Source organism: Heterodontus francisci, chromosome 4 (assembly GCF_036365525.1).
Source record: "Heterodontus francisci isolate sHetFra1 chromosome 4, sHetFra1.hap1, whole genome shotgun sequence".
Classification (NCBI taxonomy): Eukaryota; Metazoa; Chordata; class Chondrichthyes; order Heterodontiformes; family Heterodontidae; genus Heterodontus; species Heterodontus francisci.
Genome location: NC_090374.1, coordinates 149,594,401 through 149,612,178, shown reverse-complemented (window position 1 = coordinate 149,612,178; position 17,778 = coordinate 149,594,401). Strand labels below are relative to the sequence as shown.

General features: G+C 43.4%; 1 protein-coding gene across 1 annotated transcript in view; it reads right to left on the bottom strand.

Moving 5' to 3' along the window:
* The window catches only part of zcchc7 (zinc finger, CCHC domain containing 7), a 398,044-nt gene that overhangs the window by 145,587 nt on the left and 234,679 nt on the right, over positions 1–17,778 (bottom strand). The window contains exon 4 of the mRNA XM_068030315.1: positions 15,755–15,865. Within this exon, the coding sequence (XP_067886416.1) occupies positions 15,755–15,865 (111 nt within the window). The remainder of the gene's footprint in view (positions 1–15,754; positions 15,866–17,778) is intronic.

Here is a 17,778-nt window from a genome sequence, read left to right as displayed (position 1 = left end):
GTAACTATGTCCCCTAGTTCGAGATTCACCCACTAGTGGAAACATCTTCTCAACATCTACCCTGTCAAGGCCCCTCAGAATCTTGTACATTTCAATAAGATCACACCTCATTCTTCTAAACTCTAATGAATAAAGGCCTAACCTGTTTAGCCGTTCTTGATAAATCAACCCCTTCATCCCAGGAATCAGCCTAGTGAATCTCTTTTGAAATGCCTCCAATGCCAGTATATCCTTTCTTAAATACAGGGACAAAAACTGTACACAGTACTCCAGGTGCGGCCTCGCCAACACCCTGTACAGTTGTAACAAGACTTCCCTATTTTTAAACTTCAACCCCCCTCGCCATAAAGGCCAAAATTCCATTTGCCTTCTTAATTACCTGCTGCACCTGTATGCTAACTTTTTGTGTTTTATGTACAAGAACACCCAGATACCTCTGTGCTGCTCTTTTTTGAAGTCTCTCTCCATTTAAATAATAGTCTGCCTTTTGATTCTTCCTACCAAAGTGCATGACCTCACACGTTCCTACATTCAACTCCATCTGCCAAGTTTTTGCCCACTCACTCAACCTATCTACATCCCCTTGCCGATTCCTTATGCCCTCCCACCTATTTTTGTATCGTCAGCAAATTTGGATATATTACACTCTGCCCCCTCCTCCAAGTCATTAATATAGATAGTAAATAATTGAGGCCCTAGGACTGATCCTTGTGGCACTCCACGAGTTACGTCTTTCCAACACGAAAAAGACCCATTAATCCAGACTCTGTCTTCTGTGAGGTAACCAATCCTTAATCCGTGCTAATACATTACCCCCAATACCGTGAGCTCCTATCTTGTGCAATAATCTTTTATATGGGACCTTATCGAATGCCTTCTGAAAATCTAAATATACTACATCTACCGGTTCCCCTTTATCAACTCTGCTTGTATTATCCTCAAAGAATTCAAATTTGTCAAACATGATTTCCCTTTCACAAAACCATATTGACTCTGACTGCATTAAGCGTTTCTAAATGTCCTGCTATTTCTTCCTTAATAATGGACTCTAGCATTTTCCCAACGACCAATGTTAAGCTGACTGGCCCATAGCTTCCTGCTTTTTGTCTCCCTCCCTTCTTGAACAGGGGCGTCACATTAGCAGTTTTCCAATCCGCTGGGACCCTCCCAGAATCCAGTGAGTTCTGGAATATTTCGACCAATGCTGCACTATCTCTGCAGCCACTTCCTTTAAATCCCTTGGATGTAGGCCATCAGGTCCTGGCAACTTGTCTGCCTTTAGTCCCATTAGTTTGTCAAATACTTTGCCCCTCATGATAGGGCTGTTACATGATCTTTTCCCCCGTTAGCTCCTTGCTTATCTGATATCTGTGGGATGTTTATAGTGTCCTCCACCATGAAGACCGATGTAAAATATTGGTTTAAATTATCTGCCATTTCCCTGTTCCCTGTCATCAAGTATCCAGTCGCATCCTCCAAGGATCCCCTGCTCACTTTAGCTACTCTCTTTTTATGTACCCGAAGAAGCTCTTGCTGCTTTTTTGCTATATTTTTCTTTCCAATTTACTTGCATAATCAATTTTCTCCCTCTTTATTAGCTTTTTAGTCATCCGCTTTGTATGCCTTAGTTTTTGATTGGATGTTCTCTTTGACGGTCTTTGTTAACCACAGGTGGTTCATCCTTCTTTTTGACCGGGATAAATTTTTGCTGAGCGTTATGAAATATCTGGTTAAATGTCTGCCACTGCTCATCCACTGACCTTCCCCTTAGTCTATTTTCCCAGCCCGCTTTAGACAACTCTTTCTTCAGACCTCTGTAATTGCCCTTGTTTAAGTTGAGGACACTGGTTTGAGACCAGAGTTGCTCGCCCTCAAACTTGATTTGAAATTCTGCCATGTTGTGATCGCTACCCCCTAGAGGATCCTTAACTATGATATCTCTTATTAATCCTACCTCATTACACATTACTAGATCTAAAATAGCCTGTTCCCGGGTAGGTTCTGCAACGTATTGCTCTAAGTAACAATCCCTGATGCACTCTACAAATTCATCTTCCATGTTACCTCTGCCAATCTGATTTGTCCAGTCAATATGCAGATTAAAATCACTCATGAAAATTGTAGCACCCTTCTTACAAGCTTCCGTTATTTCCCGATTTTTACTTTGTCACAGTGTGGCAACTCTTTGGGGGCCTTTAGACGACTCCCACCCGTGACTTCTTACCCTTGCTATTCCTTATTTCCACCCAAACTGATTCACATCACGATCTATTGCACCTATATCACTACTCACCACTGCACTGATACCTTCCTTTATTAACAAAGGTACCCCACCTCCTTTTCCTTTATGCCTATTTTTCTGGCACGTCGAATACCCTTGAATATTGAGTTCCCAGTCTTGGTTACCCTGCAACCACATCTCTGTAATAGCTATCAAGTCATACTCGTTGATGGCACAAATAGAAATTAACTCATCGATCTTGTTACAAATGCTATGTGCATTCAGATAAAGAGCCTTACGCTTTGACTTTTTGCCATTACTACTCATTCTGGTTCTAATTTCTGCTGCACTCTTCTGCTATATTTTCTGCCTCTTTAGAGGTAAAAAAAATGAAATTAAAGTTTCTTTATCCGAATGCACGAAGCATCTGTAATAAATGAACTAGTGGCACGATTAGAGGTGAATGATCTCAATTGCCATTACCGAGACATGGTTACAAGGAGATCAAGGTTGGGAAATGAATATTCCAGGGTACACAACATTTCAGAGAGACAGACAGAATGGCAAAGGAAGAGTGGTAGCCCTAATAGTAAAGGATGGCATAAGGACATTAAGAAGGGATATGGCCTCAGAAGATCATGAAGTAGAATCAGTTTGAGTGGAAATTAGGATTGGAGGAGTCAGAAAATACTGGTGGGAAATTACTGGAGCGTGTAAAAAAGGTAATGTATTAATTGTGGGGGACCTAAACTGCATATGGACTGGGAATGTTTTCGTGACAGTTTGTTGGAGCAATACGTTGTGGAACTGACTAGGGACAAAGCTATGTTGGATCTCGTATTGTGTAACTAAGAAGGGTTAATAAGCAATGTCATAGTATACGATCCACTGGGGAATAGTTATCATAATACCACTGAATTTCATGTTAAGTTGAAAGTGACATATTTCAATCACAAACAAGAATCTTTAAAACAAAGCCAATTACAAAGGTATGAGGGGAGAACTGGCTAAGGTTAATTGGATAAATAGACTGGAAGGCATGGCAGTAAATGAACAGTGGGTAACATTTAAAGAAACAATCCACCATCTGCTTTTCCTACAGAGCCTCGAGGACATAATGTGTGGACCACTGCTTGATGGATTTGTGGTCAAAGATGTTTCTCTGTCCAAACTTTTCCATGAGAGACAGGTGGTATGACACAATCCAACTCAATGGAGTGTTCCACGCAACACCAGGGAATGATAGAATCTTAGCATTTAGTGACACTTGGTGTTTGCATACCAAGTGTCTATGCACAGCTTGTTGAAGCCACACACAAAGATGACCATCAGAATGTAGGTGACGTTTTCTCCCCCTTTATCTTGAGGTTTGACATTACGTCCCTGCAGACAAGGTCCATTTTCGCTCTCCAGATAAAGTGGAGGATCGCTCGGGTGACCGCCACAGCACAGAAGCGTGGAACCTCTTGATGTTCGCATTGATCGAGTCCCCGAAGCAAAGTGGGGTTTCACAGTTCTCCAACCTTTGTAATCCTTTATGAGTTCCTCAATGTTTTTTGGGGTCAACAGTTTCACATTCAGCTTCCATGTTCCCCTGCCAGCCTTCTGGTCTTCCTGTAGGTGACAGTCAGCCAGTCAGAGGCAATGGTCAGAGAAGAACATCGGCTTGACGTTGGTGGATCTGACCGTGAACACTCAGGACACAAACAGGAAGTCTATCCTGGAACACAGAACCGTTTTGCCTTGACAGGTGTATCTACATAGTGCTTCGTCTGCAGGGTTGCTGAAGGCGTCATGCAGTTTGGCGTCTTTCACCGTTTCCATCAAGAGTCTGGATGTGGCTTCCAATTTGCTGACAGCTTGCTGAATTGTCCAGCTGCAGTGCCTAGAATGACAGTCCTGGATGTTGCCAGCAGCAAAGGGAGCAGAGGCTTGCTGTTTTGAGCCAGGATGTACACATTGATTAACCGGAGCGGAGCATTTTTGTACAATACATCTGCTACGAGAAGGCTACCGCCCACCACCTTCTTAACTTTAATGAAGTTTAGGTTAACTCTCCCTGCAGCAGAATACCCAGGCCAGAGGAACAGGAATCGTTTCCCCAACCAGATCGATGACCCATGGGACCATCATCGTGACCATTGTCTGTAGGTGCTGAGATGTAGTATTCTGCACTCCTGCTGAAACAGCAGGTCAGCGTTGTGGTACCCCAAGGTCAAAACACATCATAGTGGACTTAAAGCAATACATGTTAATGGAGCCAATCTTTAGACCCATTAAAACTGTATGTTGCTTACCAGTCCAGGTGTCTATGCCAGCCTCTGCCCTTGGGTATGTTCCTGCATACTCATAGCGGGCACAAACGGCAGCACTGCTGTTGGGCTGAGAAACCATTCTGGTCACCCACAGGAGGGTTGTTCTGCTGGGATGACATCAAAGGGGGAGGCTGGGGGGAGGGGGGACATGGTTGTTCAAGCAGGGAGGTTTGGACTGTCCTCTGCTAGTGCTGTCTTTCCCGACTGTTACTTTATAAAGCTCTGATTAGGCCACAACTATACTGTGTCTGGTTCTGGTCACCACACTTTAGAAAGGATGTGAAGGTGCTTGAGAGGATGCAGAGGGGCTTTACCAGAATGGTTCCAAGGATGAGGGTTTAGGTACAAGGTTAGGTTGGAGAAGCTGGGGTTGCTCTCCTTGGAGCAAAGGAAATTGAGGGGAGATTTGATAGAGGTGCACAAGATTAGGACAGATTTAGATAAAATAGACAAAGAAAAGCTGTTTGCATTAGCTGATGGTACAAGGACTAGGGGACACAGGTTTAAGGTGTTAGGCAAGACATGCAGTGGGGATGTGAAGGAAAACCTTTTTATGCAGCGAGTGGTAATGACCTGGAACTTGCTGCCTACGAGGGTGGTGGAAGCAGAGACGAAGAATGATTTCAAAAGGAAATTGCTGGGCACTTGAGGGAAATAAAACTTGCAGGGCTAAGGGGATGGAGTGGGAGAATGGGACTGACTGGATTGCTCTACAGAGAGCTGACAGACTCAATGGGCTGAATGGCCTCTGTCTGTGCCATAATGATTCGATGACTTTGGCAGCATCTTCTTCCTTGGTAAAATTTATCAACAGATGCATAAAGTACAAAAGCAAGGAAGTTATGAAGAAACTTTATAAAACTCTGGCTTGGCCTCAATTGGAGTACTGCGTTCAATTCTGGGCACCACACTTTAGGGAGGACATGATGACTCTAGAGATGCTACAGAAAAGATTTAGGAAAATGGTTCCATGTATGAGGATAGATTGGAAAAGGTGGGGTGTCTTCCTTAGAGAAGAGAAAGTTGAGACACGATTTGATAGAAATGTTCAAAATCACGAAGGGTCTAGAAAAAGTAGATAAAGAGAAACTGTTCCCATTGGCAGATGGGTCGAGAAACAGAGGACACCGATTTAAGGTGATTTGCAAAAGAACCAATGGTGACATGAGAAAAAAACTTTTTTTTTAATGCAGTGGGTGGTTGGGACCTGGAATGCACTACCTGAGAGAGTGTGATGGAGGCAGATACAATCGGGGTTTTCAAAACTGGATAAGCACTGAAAGAGAAAAAATTTGCAGGGCTATGGAGAAAGGATGGGCAAATTGCTCTTGCAGACACCTGGCATGGACAGGATGGGCCAAATGACCTCCTTCTGCGCTGTAACCATTCTATTATTGAGTTAGTCTAATGCCAGCGATGGGAAATCATCCAGAGACCATAATCTGGGACAAAATTAATTGCCACTTGGAATAACATAGTTTAGTTTAGTTTAGAGATACAGCACTGAAACAGGCCCTTCGGCCCACCGAGTCTGTGCCGACCATCAACCACCCATTTATACTAATCCTTCATTAATTCCATATTCCTACCACATCCCCACCTGTCCCTATATTTCCCTACCACCTACCTATACTAGGGGCAATTGCTAATGGCCAATTTACCTATCAACCTGCAAGTCTTTGGCATGTGGGAGGAAACCGGAGCACCCGGAGGAAACCCACGCAGACACAGGGAGAACTTGCAAACTCCACACAGGCACTACCCAGAATTGAACCCGGGTCGCTGGAGCTGTGAGGGTGCGGTGCTAACCACTGCCTGTCCAATGTGGATTTGTTAAAGGCAAATAGTGTCTGACAAACCCAATTGTGTTCTTTGATAAAGTAGAAGGGTTGATGAAAGTAGTGCAGTTGATGATGTGTATATGGAATTTCAAAATGTATTCGATAAAATGCCGCTTTTTACTTCTTTAAGTATTTGTTTTTGTGAGATGTGGACATTGCTGGCTAGGACAGTAGTTATTGCCCATCCCTAATTGCCCTTGAATTGAGTGATTTGAGAGGCCATTTCTGAGGGCATTTAAGAGTCAACCACATTGCTGTGGGTCTGAGAGTCACATGTAGGCCAGACCAGGAAAAGACAGCAGATTTCCTTCCCTAAAGGACATTAGTGAACCAGATGGGTTTTTACAACAATCGATAATGGTTTCGTGGTCACCATTAGACTAGCTCCTTTTTACTAATTCCAGATTTATTAATTGAATTCAAATTTCACCATCTGCCATTCAAACCCTTGCCCCCAGAGTATTAGCCTGGGCTCTGGATTACTAGTCCAATGACATTACCACTACGCCATTGCCTCACCATACTTGTTAAAATATGAAGTTGATTAAGCGACAGAAAGCAGTGAATATTGGTCAACGATTGTTTATCAGACCGGACAGAAGTATAGACTGGTTTCTCCCAGGATCAGCATTAGGGCCACAGCTCTTTTTGATACAAATTAATGACCTGTACTTGGATATAGGAGGAAAAATTTAAAAGCTTGTAAATGATACAAAACTCTGATACATAGTAAATAGTGAGGAAGATAGACCCAGATTTCAGGAAGACATAGAGTGGTGAAACAGGCAGACATACTGCAGATGAATTTTAATATAAAGAAATGTGAAGTGATGCATTTTGGAAGAATGAGGAGAGGCAATATAAATTAATGGTAACATTTTAATGGGGATGCAAGAACAGACAGACCTGAAGGTTCAAATATGCAAATTTTTGCAGGTGGCAGGACAAATTGATAGGGGCTGTTAGAAAAGCATATGGGACACGATGGACCGAATGGCCTCCTTCTGCGCTGCAACAATTCTGTGATTCTGTGACCCTGGGCTTTATAAATAGAGGCAAAGAGCACAAAAGCAAAGAAGTTATGCTGAACCTTTATAAAGCACTGGTTAGGCCTTAGCTGGAGTACAGCGTCCATTTGTGGGGACCAAACTTCAGGAATGATGAGTTCAGTTGTTTGGAGAGACTAGAGAAGCTGGAATTGTTCTTAGAGCAGAGAAGGTTAAGGGGAGACTTAATAGAGGTTTGATTGAGAGAAACTGTTTCCACTAGCAGGAGAACTGATAACCATAGGACGCGATTTAAATTAATTGCAGGGAGAACCAGGAGGAGATAAGGAACATTTTTCTTTTACGCGGTGCGTTATGATGACTTAGAATGCACCTCCTGAAAGGCTGGTGAAAGCAGATTCAGCAGTAACATTTAAAAGGGAATTGGATATATACTTGAAAAGGAAAGACTTACAAGGCTATGAATAAAGAATAGGGGAGTGGGTCTAATTGGATAGCGCATTCAAAAAGTCATGCACAGGTAGGATAGGTCAAATGGTCTCCTTCTATGTTTTAGATTCTATGATTCTCCATGCCACAGGATTGAGATTTGGGACCAGCACTGTTACTAATTTACATCAATTGCCTGGACTCAGAAACCTACTGCAAACAGATCAAATTTTCAGATGATACCAAACTGGAAGATGCTGCTCAGAAATTACAGAATGAGCTGGACAAAATATATATATATATATATAAAATACTCAGAATCATACCTTGCAGACAATGTCCCAGACACCAACATCACCATCCCTGGCTATGTCCTGTCCCACCAGCAGGACAGACACACCAGAGGTGGAGGCACAGTGGCATATAGTTGGGAGGGAGTTGCCCTGGGAGTCCTCAACATTGACTCCGGACCCCATGAAGTCTCATGGCATCAGGTCAAACATGGGCAAGAAAACCTCCTGCTAATTACCATCTTACCCACTTACCCCCCCACCCACCGCCCCCAACCCCACCCCAGCTGATGGATCAGTGTTTCTCCATGTTGAACAACACTTGGAAGAAGCACTGAGGGTAGCAAGGGTACAGAATGTACTCTGGGTGGGGGACTTCAATGTCCATCACCAACAGTAGCTTGGTAACACCACCACTCACCGAGCTGGCAGAGTCCTAAAGGACATAGCTGCTAGACTGGGTCTGCGGCAGGTGGTGAGGGAACCAACAAGAGGGAAAAGCATACTTGACCTCGTTCTCAGCAATCTACTTGTTGCAGATGCATCTGTCCATGACAGTATTGGTAGCAGTGACCACCACACAGTCCTTGTGGAGACAAAGTCCCGTATTCACACTGAGGAGACCCACCATCATGTTGTGTGGCACTACCACCGTGTTAAATGGGATAGATTTCGAACAGATCAAGCAACTCAGTCTGGATTAAATGTTGCAATAAAACTCGGCATCGATGAGGTGCTGTGGGCTATCAGCAGCAACAGAATTGAATTCAACCACAATCTCCAACCTCATGGCTCAGCACATCTCCCACTCCACCATGACCAAGCCAGGGGACCAACCCTGGTTCAATGAAGAGTGCAGAAGGGCATACCTAAAAATGAGGTGTCAGCCTGGTAAAGCTATGACACAGGACTACTTGCATGCCAAACAGCAGAAGCAACATGCAATAGACAGGGCTAAGCGATCCTACAACCAACGGATCATACCTAAGCTCTGTCGTCCTGCCACATCCAGTTGTGAATGGTGGTGGACAATTAAACAACTAACCGGAGGAGGAGACTCCAAAAATATCCCATCCTCAACGATGGGGGAGCCCAGCACATCAATGTAAAAGACAAGGCTGAAGCATTTGTATCCATCTTCAGCCAGAAGTGTCGAGTGGATGATCCATCTCGGCCTCTTCCTGAGGTCCCCAGCATCACAGATGCCAGTGTTCAGCCAATCCGATTTACTCCAGGTAATATCAAGAAACGGCTGAAGGCATTGGATACTGCAAAGGCTATGGGCCCTGACAATATCCTGGCAATTACACTCAAGACTTGCTCCAGAACTAGCTGCGCCCTGAGCCAAGCTGTTCCAGTACAGCTACAACACTGGCATCTACCCGGCAATGTGGAAAATTGCCTATGTATATCCTGTGCACAAAAAGCAGGACAAATCCAACCCGGCCAATTATCGTCCTATCAGTCTACTCTCGATCATCAGCAAAATGATGGAAGGGGTCATTGATAGTGTTATCGAGCGGCACTTGCTCAGCAATAACCTGCTCAGTGATGCTCAGTTTGGCTTCTGCCAGGGCCACTCAGCTCCAGACCTCATTAAAGCCTTGGTCCAAACATGGACAAAAGAGCTGAACTCCAGAGGTGAGCTGAGTGTGACTGCCCTTGACATCAAGGCAGCATTTGACCAAGTATGGCATCAAGGAGCCCTAGCAAAACTGGAGTCAATGGGAATCAGGGGGAAAACTCTCCACTGGTTGGAGTCATACCTAGCGCAAAGGAAGATGGTTCTGGTGGTTGGAGGTCAATCATCTCAGTCCCAGGACATCACTGCAGGAGTTCCTCAGGGTAGTGTCCGAGGCCCAACCATCTTCAGCTGCTTGATCAATGACCATCCTTCCATCTTAAGGTCAGAAGTGGGGATGTTCGCTGATGATTGCACAAAGTTCAGCACCATTCGCAATTCCTGTTTAAACAATTGTTTATCCCTGTCTGGCGCAAAAGTAAAACAGGAAAAGTAGCCAACCCATGGCTTACAAGGGAAATTAGAGATAGCATTAGATCCAAGGAAGAGGCATATAAATTTGCCAGTAAAAACAACAGACCTGAGGATTGGGAGCAGTTTAGAATTCAGCAAAGGAGGACTAAGGGATTGATTAAGAAGGGGAAAATAGAGTACGAGAGCAAGCTTGCGGGGAACATAAAAACTGACTGTAAAAGTTTCTATAGGTATGTGAAGAGAAAAAGATTGGTGAAGACAAATGTAGGTCCCTTACAGTCAGAAACAGGGGAATTTATTATGGGGAATAAAGAAATGGCTGACCAACTAAATGCATACTTTGGTTCTGTCTTCACAAAGGAGGACACAAATATCATACCAGAAATGTTGGGGAACACAGGGCTTAGTGAGAAAGAGGAACTGAAGGAAATCAGTATTAGTAGAGAAATGGTGTTGGGGAAATTGATGGGATTGAAGGTCGATAGACCCCCCAGGGCCTGATGGTATGCATCGCAGAGTACTTAAGGAAGTGACCCTAGAAATAGTGGATGCATTGGTGGTCATCTTCCAAGATTCTATAGACTCTGGAACAGTTTCTACAGATTGGAGAGTAGCTAATGTAACCCCACTATTTAAAAAGGGAGGTAGAGAGAAAGCAGGGAATTATAGACCAGTCAGCCTGACGTCGGTAGTGGGGAAAATTCTAGAGTCCATTAGCAAAGATTTTACAGCAGAGTACTTGGAGAACAGTGGTAGAATCGGGCAGAGTCAGCATGGATTTACGAAAGGGAAATCATGCTAGACAAATCTACCAGAATTCTTCGAGGATGTAACTAGTAGAGTTGATGAGGGGGAGCCAGTGGATGTGGTTTATTTGGACTTTCAGAAGGCTTTCGACAAAGTCCCACATAAGAGATTAGCGTGTAAAATTAAAACGCATGGGGGTACTGCATTGTGATGGATAGAAAACTGGTTGGCAGACAGGAAACAAAGAGTAGGGATAAAAGGGTCTTTTTCCGAATGGCAGGCAGTGACTAGTGGGGTACCACAGGGATCGGTGCTAGGACCCCAGCTATTCACAATATATATTAATGATTTAGATGAGGGAACTAAATGTAAGATCTCCAAATTTGCAGATGACACAAAACTGGGTGGGAGGGTGAGTTGTGAGGAGGATGCAGAGAGGCTTCAGGGTGATTTGGGCAGGTTGAGTGAGTGGGCAAATGCATGGCAGATGCAGTATAACGTGGATAAATGTGAGGTTATCCACTTTGGTAGCAAAAACAGGAAGGCAGATTATCTGAATGGCTATAAACAGAGAGGGGAATATGCAGCGAGACCTGGGTGTTCTCGTACACCAGTTGCTGAAGGGAAGCATGCAGGTGCAACAGGCGGTAAAAAAGGCAAATGGTATGTTGGCCTTCATAGCGAGAGGATTCGAGTACAGGAGGAGTTGATGTCTTGCTGCAATTACACAGGGCCTTGGTGAGGCCACACCTGGAATAGTGTGTGTAGTTTTGGTCTCCTTATCTGAGGAAGGATGTTCTTGCTATAGAGGGAATGCAGCAAAGGTTTCCCAGACTGATTCCTGGGATGGCGGGACTGACATATGAGGAGGGATTGAGTCGGTTAGGATTATATTTGCTGGAGTGAGGGGGGATCTCATAGAAACCTATAAAATTCTAACAGAACTTGACAGGGTAGATGCAGGAAGGATGTTCCCGATGGTGGGGGAGTCCAGAACCAGGGGTCATAGTCTAAGGATACGGGGTAAACCTTTCAGGACTGAGATGAGGAGAAATTTCTTCACCCAGAGAGTGGTGTGCCTGTGGAATTTGCTACCACAGAAAGCAGTTGAGGTAAAAACAATATGTTTTCAAGAAGGAGTTAGGTATAGCTCTTGGGTCTAAAGGGATCAAGGGGTATGGGGCGAAAGCGGGAATGGGTTACCGAGTTGGATGATATGCCATGATCATAATGAATGGCGGAGCAGGCTCGGAGGGCCGAATGGCCTACTCCCGCTCCTTGTTTCTATGTTTCCTCAGATACTGAAGCAGCCCACATCCATATGCAGCATGACCTGGACAACATCCAGGCTTGAGTTGATAAGTGGCAAGTAACATTTGTGCCACACAAATGCCAGGCAATGACCATCTCAAACAAGAGAGAATCCAACCATCTCCCCTTGACGTTTAATGACATTACTATTGCTGAATCCCCCACTATCAACATCCTAGGGGTCACCATTTACCAGAAATTGAACTGGACCAGCCACATAAATAGTGTGGCTACAGGAGCAGGTCAGAGGCTGGGAGTTCTGTGGCGAGTAACCCATCTCCTATCTCCCCAATGCCTGTCCACCATCTACAAGGCACAAGTCAGGAGTGTGATGCAATACTCTCCACTTGTCTGGATGGGTGCAGCTCCAACAACATTCAAGAAGCTCGACACCATCCAGAACAAAGCAGCCCACTTGACTGGCACCCCATCCATCACCTTCAACATTCACTCCCTCCACCACCAACGCACAGTGGCAGCAGTGGTACCATCTACAAGCTGCACTGCAGCAACTCACCAAGGCTCCACTGACAGCATCTTCCAAACCCGTGACCTCTACCATCTGAAAGAACAGGGGCAGCAGATGCATGGGAATACCATAACCTGCAAGTTACCCTCCAAGCAACACACCATTCTGACTTGGAACTAGATTGCTGTTCCTTCACTGCCACTGGGTCAAAATCCTGGAACTCCCTTCCTAATAGCACTGTTGGTGTACCAACACCTCAAGGACTGCAGCAATTCAAGGCGGCAGTTCACCACCACTTCTCAAGGGCAATTTGGGATGGACAATAAATGCTGGCCTAGCCAGTGATGCCCACATCCCCGAACGAGTAAAAAAAAAAATTTACATACATTTATATAAAAAAACACAGGCAAGTGTAAGATACTCCACATTAGAAGAAAAAAACAGGCAACAAACATACTTCATGAATGGTATTGAAATAGCTATGGATGAAGTTGAGAGACACCCAAGGGTCTTAATAAATGCAACACATCCAACCAAAGTAGAGCAGCAATCAACAAAGGCAACAGAATGTTGAATTGTATCGCCAAAATGTAAAATGGGGAAGTCAGAAAAAGTTATGATAAATTGTACAGTGCTCTGATCAAACAGCTTTAATATTGTGCCCAGTTTTGGTCACTTAGTCACAATGGAGATATTCAAACATTGGATGCAGAGCAGAGAAGAATTACAGACCGATCCCCAGTGTCATGTCAGGGGTCTGATCTAAGAGGAAAGGGTGAAGACGCTTGGGCTTTTTAATCAGGAAAGAAGAAGTAATGTTCGAGTCATACAAGAAAGTAAAGAGTAAAGAAAAACTAAATCCAAAAATTATTTTAATTCAATTGCAAGAATTAGATAAGGCAAACAGGTTCAAACCAGTGTTATGAAGGTACTTTCATTATTAATATTTTTTGAGGACTTGTGTTTAAAAGACTGTGGAAAATATCTGAGATGATGTCTGGACTTGTTTATTTTTTAAAGGGTCACTGGAAGGACACTTGGGAGTTTGTTTAATAACAAACACTTACTGGAAGTTACATGTCTTAAGCTAAGTAAACAGCCCGAACCTTATGGACTATGGAGCTATTTGGACTTAGAGAAGTCACCTGTCTGGGTTTATGGCTGTCAGGAGTTTTGGTTTTATTTTTGGATACTGTTTGAAGTTCAGTTGGTGTATAGCCTGCTAAAAGAGAAGCCACCCAACTCATCCTTTGCGACCTGTTTTGAAAAATCTTCTGAGACTCATGTGATAGCTGAATGCACTGATGCAGTAATTCTCCCAAAAGCCTGCAAGACTACTCCTCGATGTCTCCTGAACAGGACGGCTCCAGAAAGATCCCAGTGACAGCTGTCTACGTGTACCCAGATGCCAGACTAAAGGGCCACCTGGAACATTCCATATCGTACCCATTTTCTTCAAGAATTGACAATAACTTGGCCAAAGTATTTTTTTTAAATTGATCTCAACAGAGCCAGTTTTTTCATTTTTCTTTATTTTTTTTTATTTAACTGGGAGCGTGTGTGCGCGTGTGTGTTAGGTTATTTTAGAAGGTTAAATATTTATACTTTCATATTTCAAACTGTGTTAATAAGCTTTGCATCTTTATTGACTAAGTTTTGTTTAATAATAAATCAACAATTTTGTTATTTATTAAAGAAACCTGGTTGGCAGATTTTTATTCTGAAACTAATATTGATAAAGTATATAATTGGCCGTATCGGTAACTGTGTAAAACATTTAAATATATGTTGTGACTAGTGGAGTAGTGGAACCAGAGAAAGACAGTGCATTCCGCCAACCTCAGTTCTAACACTAGCAAGAGGCAATTTAAGAAAAGAAAGGACTTAAATTGAGATAGCAGCTTTCATCATCTTGTCGTTCTAATATGAGGAAAAGTAGCAGCCAATTTGTGCACAGCAAGATCATACAAACAGCAATGATTTAGATGACCAGTTAACCTGTTTTAGTGATGTTGGTTGAGGGATAAATGTTGGCCAGGACACAGAAAATTCCTCTACTCTTCTTTGAATAGTGCCATGGGATCTTTTATGTTCACCTGAGGCCTCAGTTTGATGTCTCCTTTGAAGAATACACCCCTGACAGTATAGCCCTCCCTCAGAACTGCACCAAGCTGTCTAGAAATCGCATTACGTGCTCAGGTCTCTGGAATAGGGTCTGAACCCACAAGCTCCTGGCTCAGGTCAAGATTGCTACCATTGAGCTAAAGCTGAGGAGCAATTATGGATCTGATTGCGAAGTTCGTCTTCACACAAAGAGCAATCTGCATACAGAATGGATGACTTGATAAAGTAGTAGAGGCAAAACCCTGGAATCATATAAGTACAGTTGGATGCTCCAACGTGGGGGCTGTATGATCATTCTGGGTGGAAGAGCTAAAATGGGCCGAATGACCTATCGCACCTGTAGTTATCTTGTGAATTGAGTTTGAATGATAACAAAAGTTGAAAAATGAGAGATTTCCCTGGGTGCAGCAAATATCAGAAAATTGGGCAGATTCTTTTACAGGCGTGCGCTCCTACTTATCCAATAACCCAACACTGATGTGTTCAGTTGATCCAGTGTGGCTGGCTGCAGACCCAGAAAGATCTCACAGATGAAGTCAAGCATTCTCTACAAAAGGGCATTGCTTTATTGCTAAACGTAGTAGATTGACATGTTTATATCTACGGGCTACCATACGTAAACAAAAAGGATCTCTGTCAGCACACCAGTACGGGATCAGAGTAACTGTCAGAACTGCAAAAGTCATATACTTTCCTGGACAGTGATGTTCCTTCTCAACTGCGTAGGTGCGCTGCAATTCGGACCATACGCTGCAGTTCAACAAACAGGTCGTGCACAACCAACTTTCTCTTTAAAATGCATACTTCCGTCACCGCGCAGCAATCTTAAAGGAGTGCAACAAAAGGCTGCACACAACTAAGAAAAATGGGAACATTGCTGGACACAACAAGCAAACAGAATTATTACACAGCATATCTGACATGTATTTGTAATATTAAAAAGAATTTCATGAGTTTTTTTCATAAACGTCAACATAAAGGGCATTCAAACTTCAGCACATTACCTTAGGAGATGGACAGTTTTTGGACAGGTGCCCCAGTTTGCCACAGTTCCTGCAGTCCATGCTTGGACTATTTGGTGCATAGTAGCGACTGCGGTGCTTTCCAAATGGTGACTAGAAAGAATTAAACAATGATTGATAATATGACATGAAACATTGCAAAAATACATTGTGCTAACAGTAAATTTCTTTGCACGATACAATCGGGAAGGCTTTATATTTCTTCCCTCTTCTCCCCTGAAGTTCTTATTCTCACAGGGCTGTGGTCCCAAATTGCCTATTATTTACCCTTACATCGGAACATAGGAAAATAGGAATAGGAGTAGACCATTCAGCCCCTCAAGCCTATCCCGCCATTCAATGAGATCATGGCTGATCCGCGGCCTAACTCCATATACCTGCCTTTGGCCCATATCCCTTAATATCTTTGCTTAACAAAAATCTATCTCTGATTTAAAATTAACAACTATTCTAGCTTCAACTGCTGTTTGTGGGAGAGACTTCCAAACCTCTACCACCCTTTGCGTGAAGAAGTGCTTCCTAACATCTCTCCTGAACAGTCTGGTCCTAATTTTTAGACTATGCCCCATAGTTTTAGAATCTCCAACCAGTGGAAACAGTTTATCGTTATCTAGCCTGTCTTTTCCTGTTAATATCTTGAAGACTTCGATCAGATCATCCCTTAACCTTCTAAATTCCAGCGAAAACAGGTCTAATTTGTGTAACCTCTCCTCGTAACTTAACCCCCGTAGTCCAGGTATCATTCTTGTAAACCTACATTGTGCTCCCTCCAAGGCCAATATATCCTTCCTAAGGTGTGGTGCCCAAAACTGCTCACAGAACTCCAAGTGGGGTGTAACCAGGATTTTGTACAGCTGCAGCAAAACCTGTGTCTTTATACTCCAATCCTCTGGATATAAAGGCTAGCATTCCATTAGCCTTTTTGATTATTTTCTGCACTTGCTCGTGACATTTTAAAGATCTATGCACCTGAACCCCCAAGTCTCTTTTGACATCCACTGTACTTAACCTCTTCCCATTTAGAAAGTACCCTGCTCTATCCTTTTTTGGTCCAAAATGGATAACCTCATACTTGCCCGCATTGAAATCCATCTGCCACAGTTTTGCCCATTCACCTAGTCTGTCAATATCTCCTTGTAATTTTATGCTATAATCTAGACTGTCTACAATGCCGCCTAACTTTGTATCAGCAAATTTGGATATATGACTTACTATGCCATCATCCAAGTCGATAATGAATAATGTGAATAATTGAGACCCCAACACAGATCCCTGTGGGACGCCACTGGTCACATCCTGCCAATCAGAGTACTTACCCATTATTCCCACTCTCTACCACTTAACCAACTTCCTAACCATGTCAATAATTTGCCCTCAACTCCATGGACTTCTACCTTAGTTAACAGTCTCTTATGTGGAACTTTATCAAATGCCTTCTGGAAGTCCATATAAATAACATCCATTGACATTCCCCTGTCCACTACCTTAGTCACCTCTTCAAAAAATTCAATGAGATTTTAGTTTAGTTGAGTTTAGAAATACAGCACTGAAACAGGCCCTTCGGGTCTGTTTCCGAGTCTGTGCCGACCATCAACACAACCACCCATTTATACTAATCCTACACTAATCCCATATTCCTACCACATCCCCACCTGTCCCTATATTTCCCTACCACCTACCAAGACTAGGGGCAATTGAGAATGACCAATTTACCTACCAACCTGCAAGTCTTTTGGCTTGTGGGAGGAAACCAGAGCACCCGGAGAAAACCCACGTAGACACAGGGAGAACTTGCAAACTCCACACAGGCAGTACCCAGAATTGAACCTGGGTCCCTGGAGCTGTGAGGCTGCGGTGCTAACCACTGCACCACCCTTCCAGTCATGAATCCATGCTGGCTGTCCCTGATTAACTGAAATTTTTCTAGGTGTTCAGTCACCCTATCCTTGATTATAGACTCCAGCAACTTGACCACCACAGATGCCAGACTAACTGGTTTGTAATTT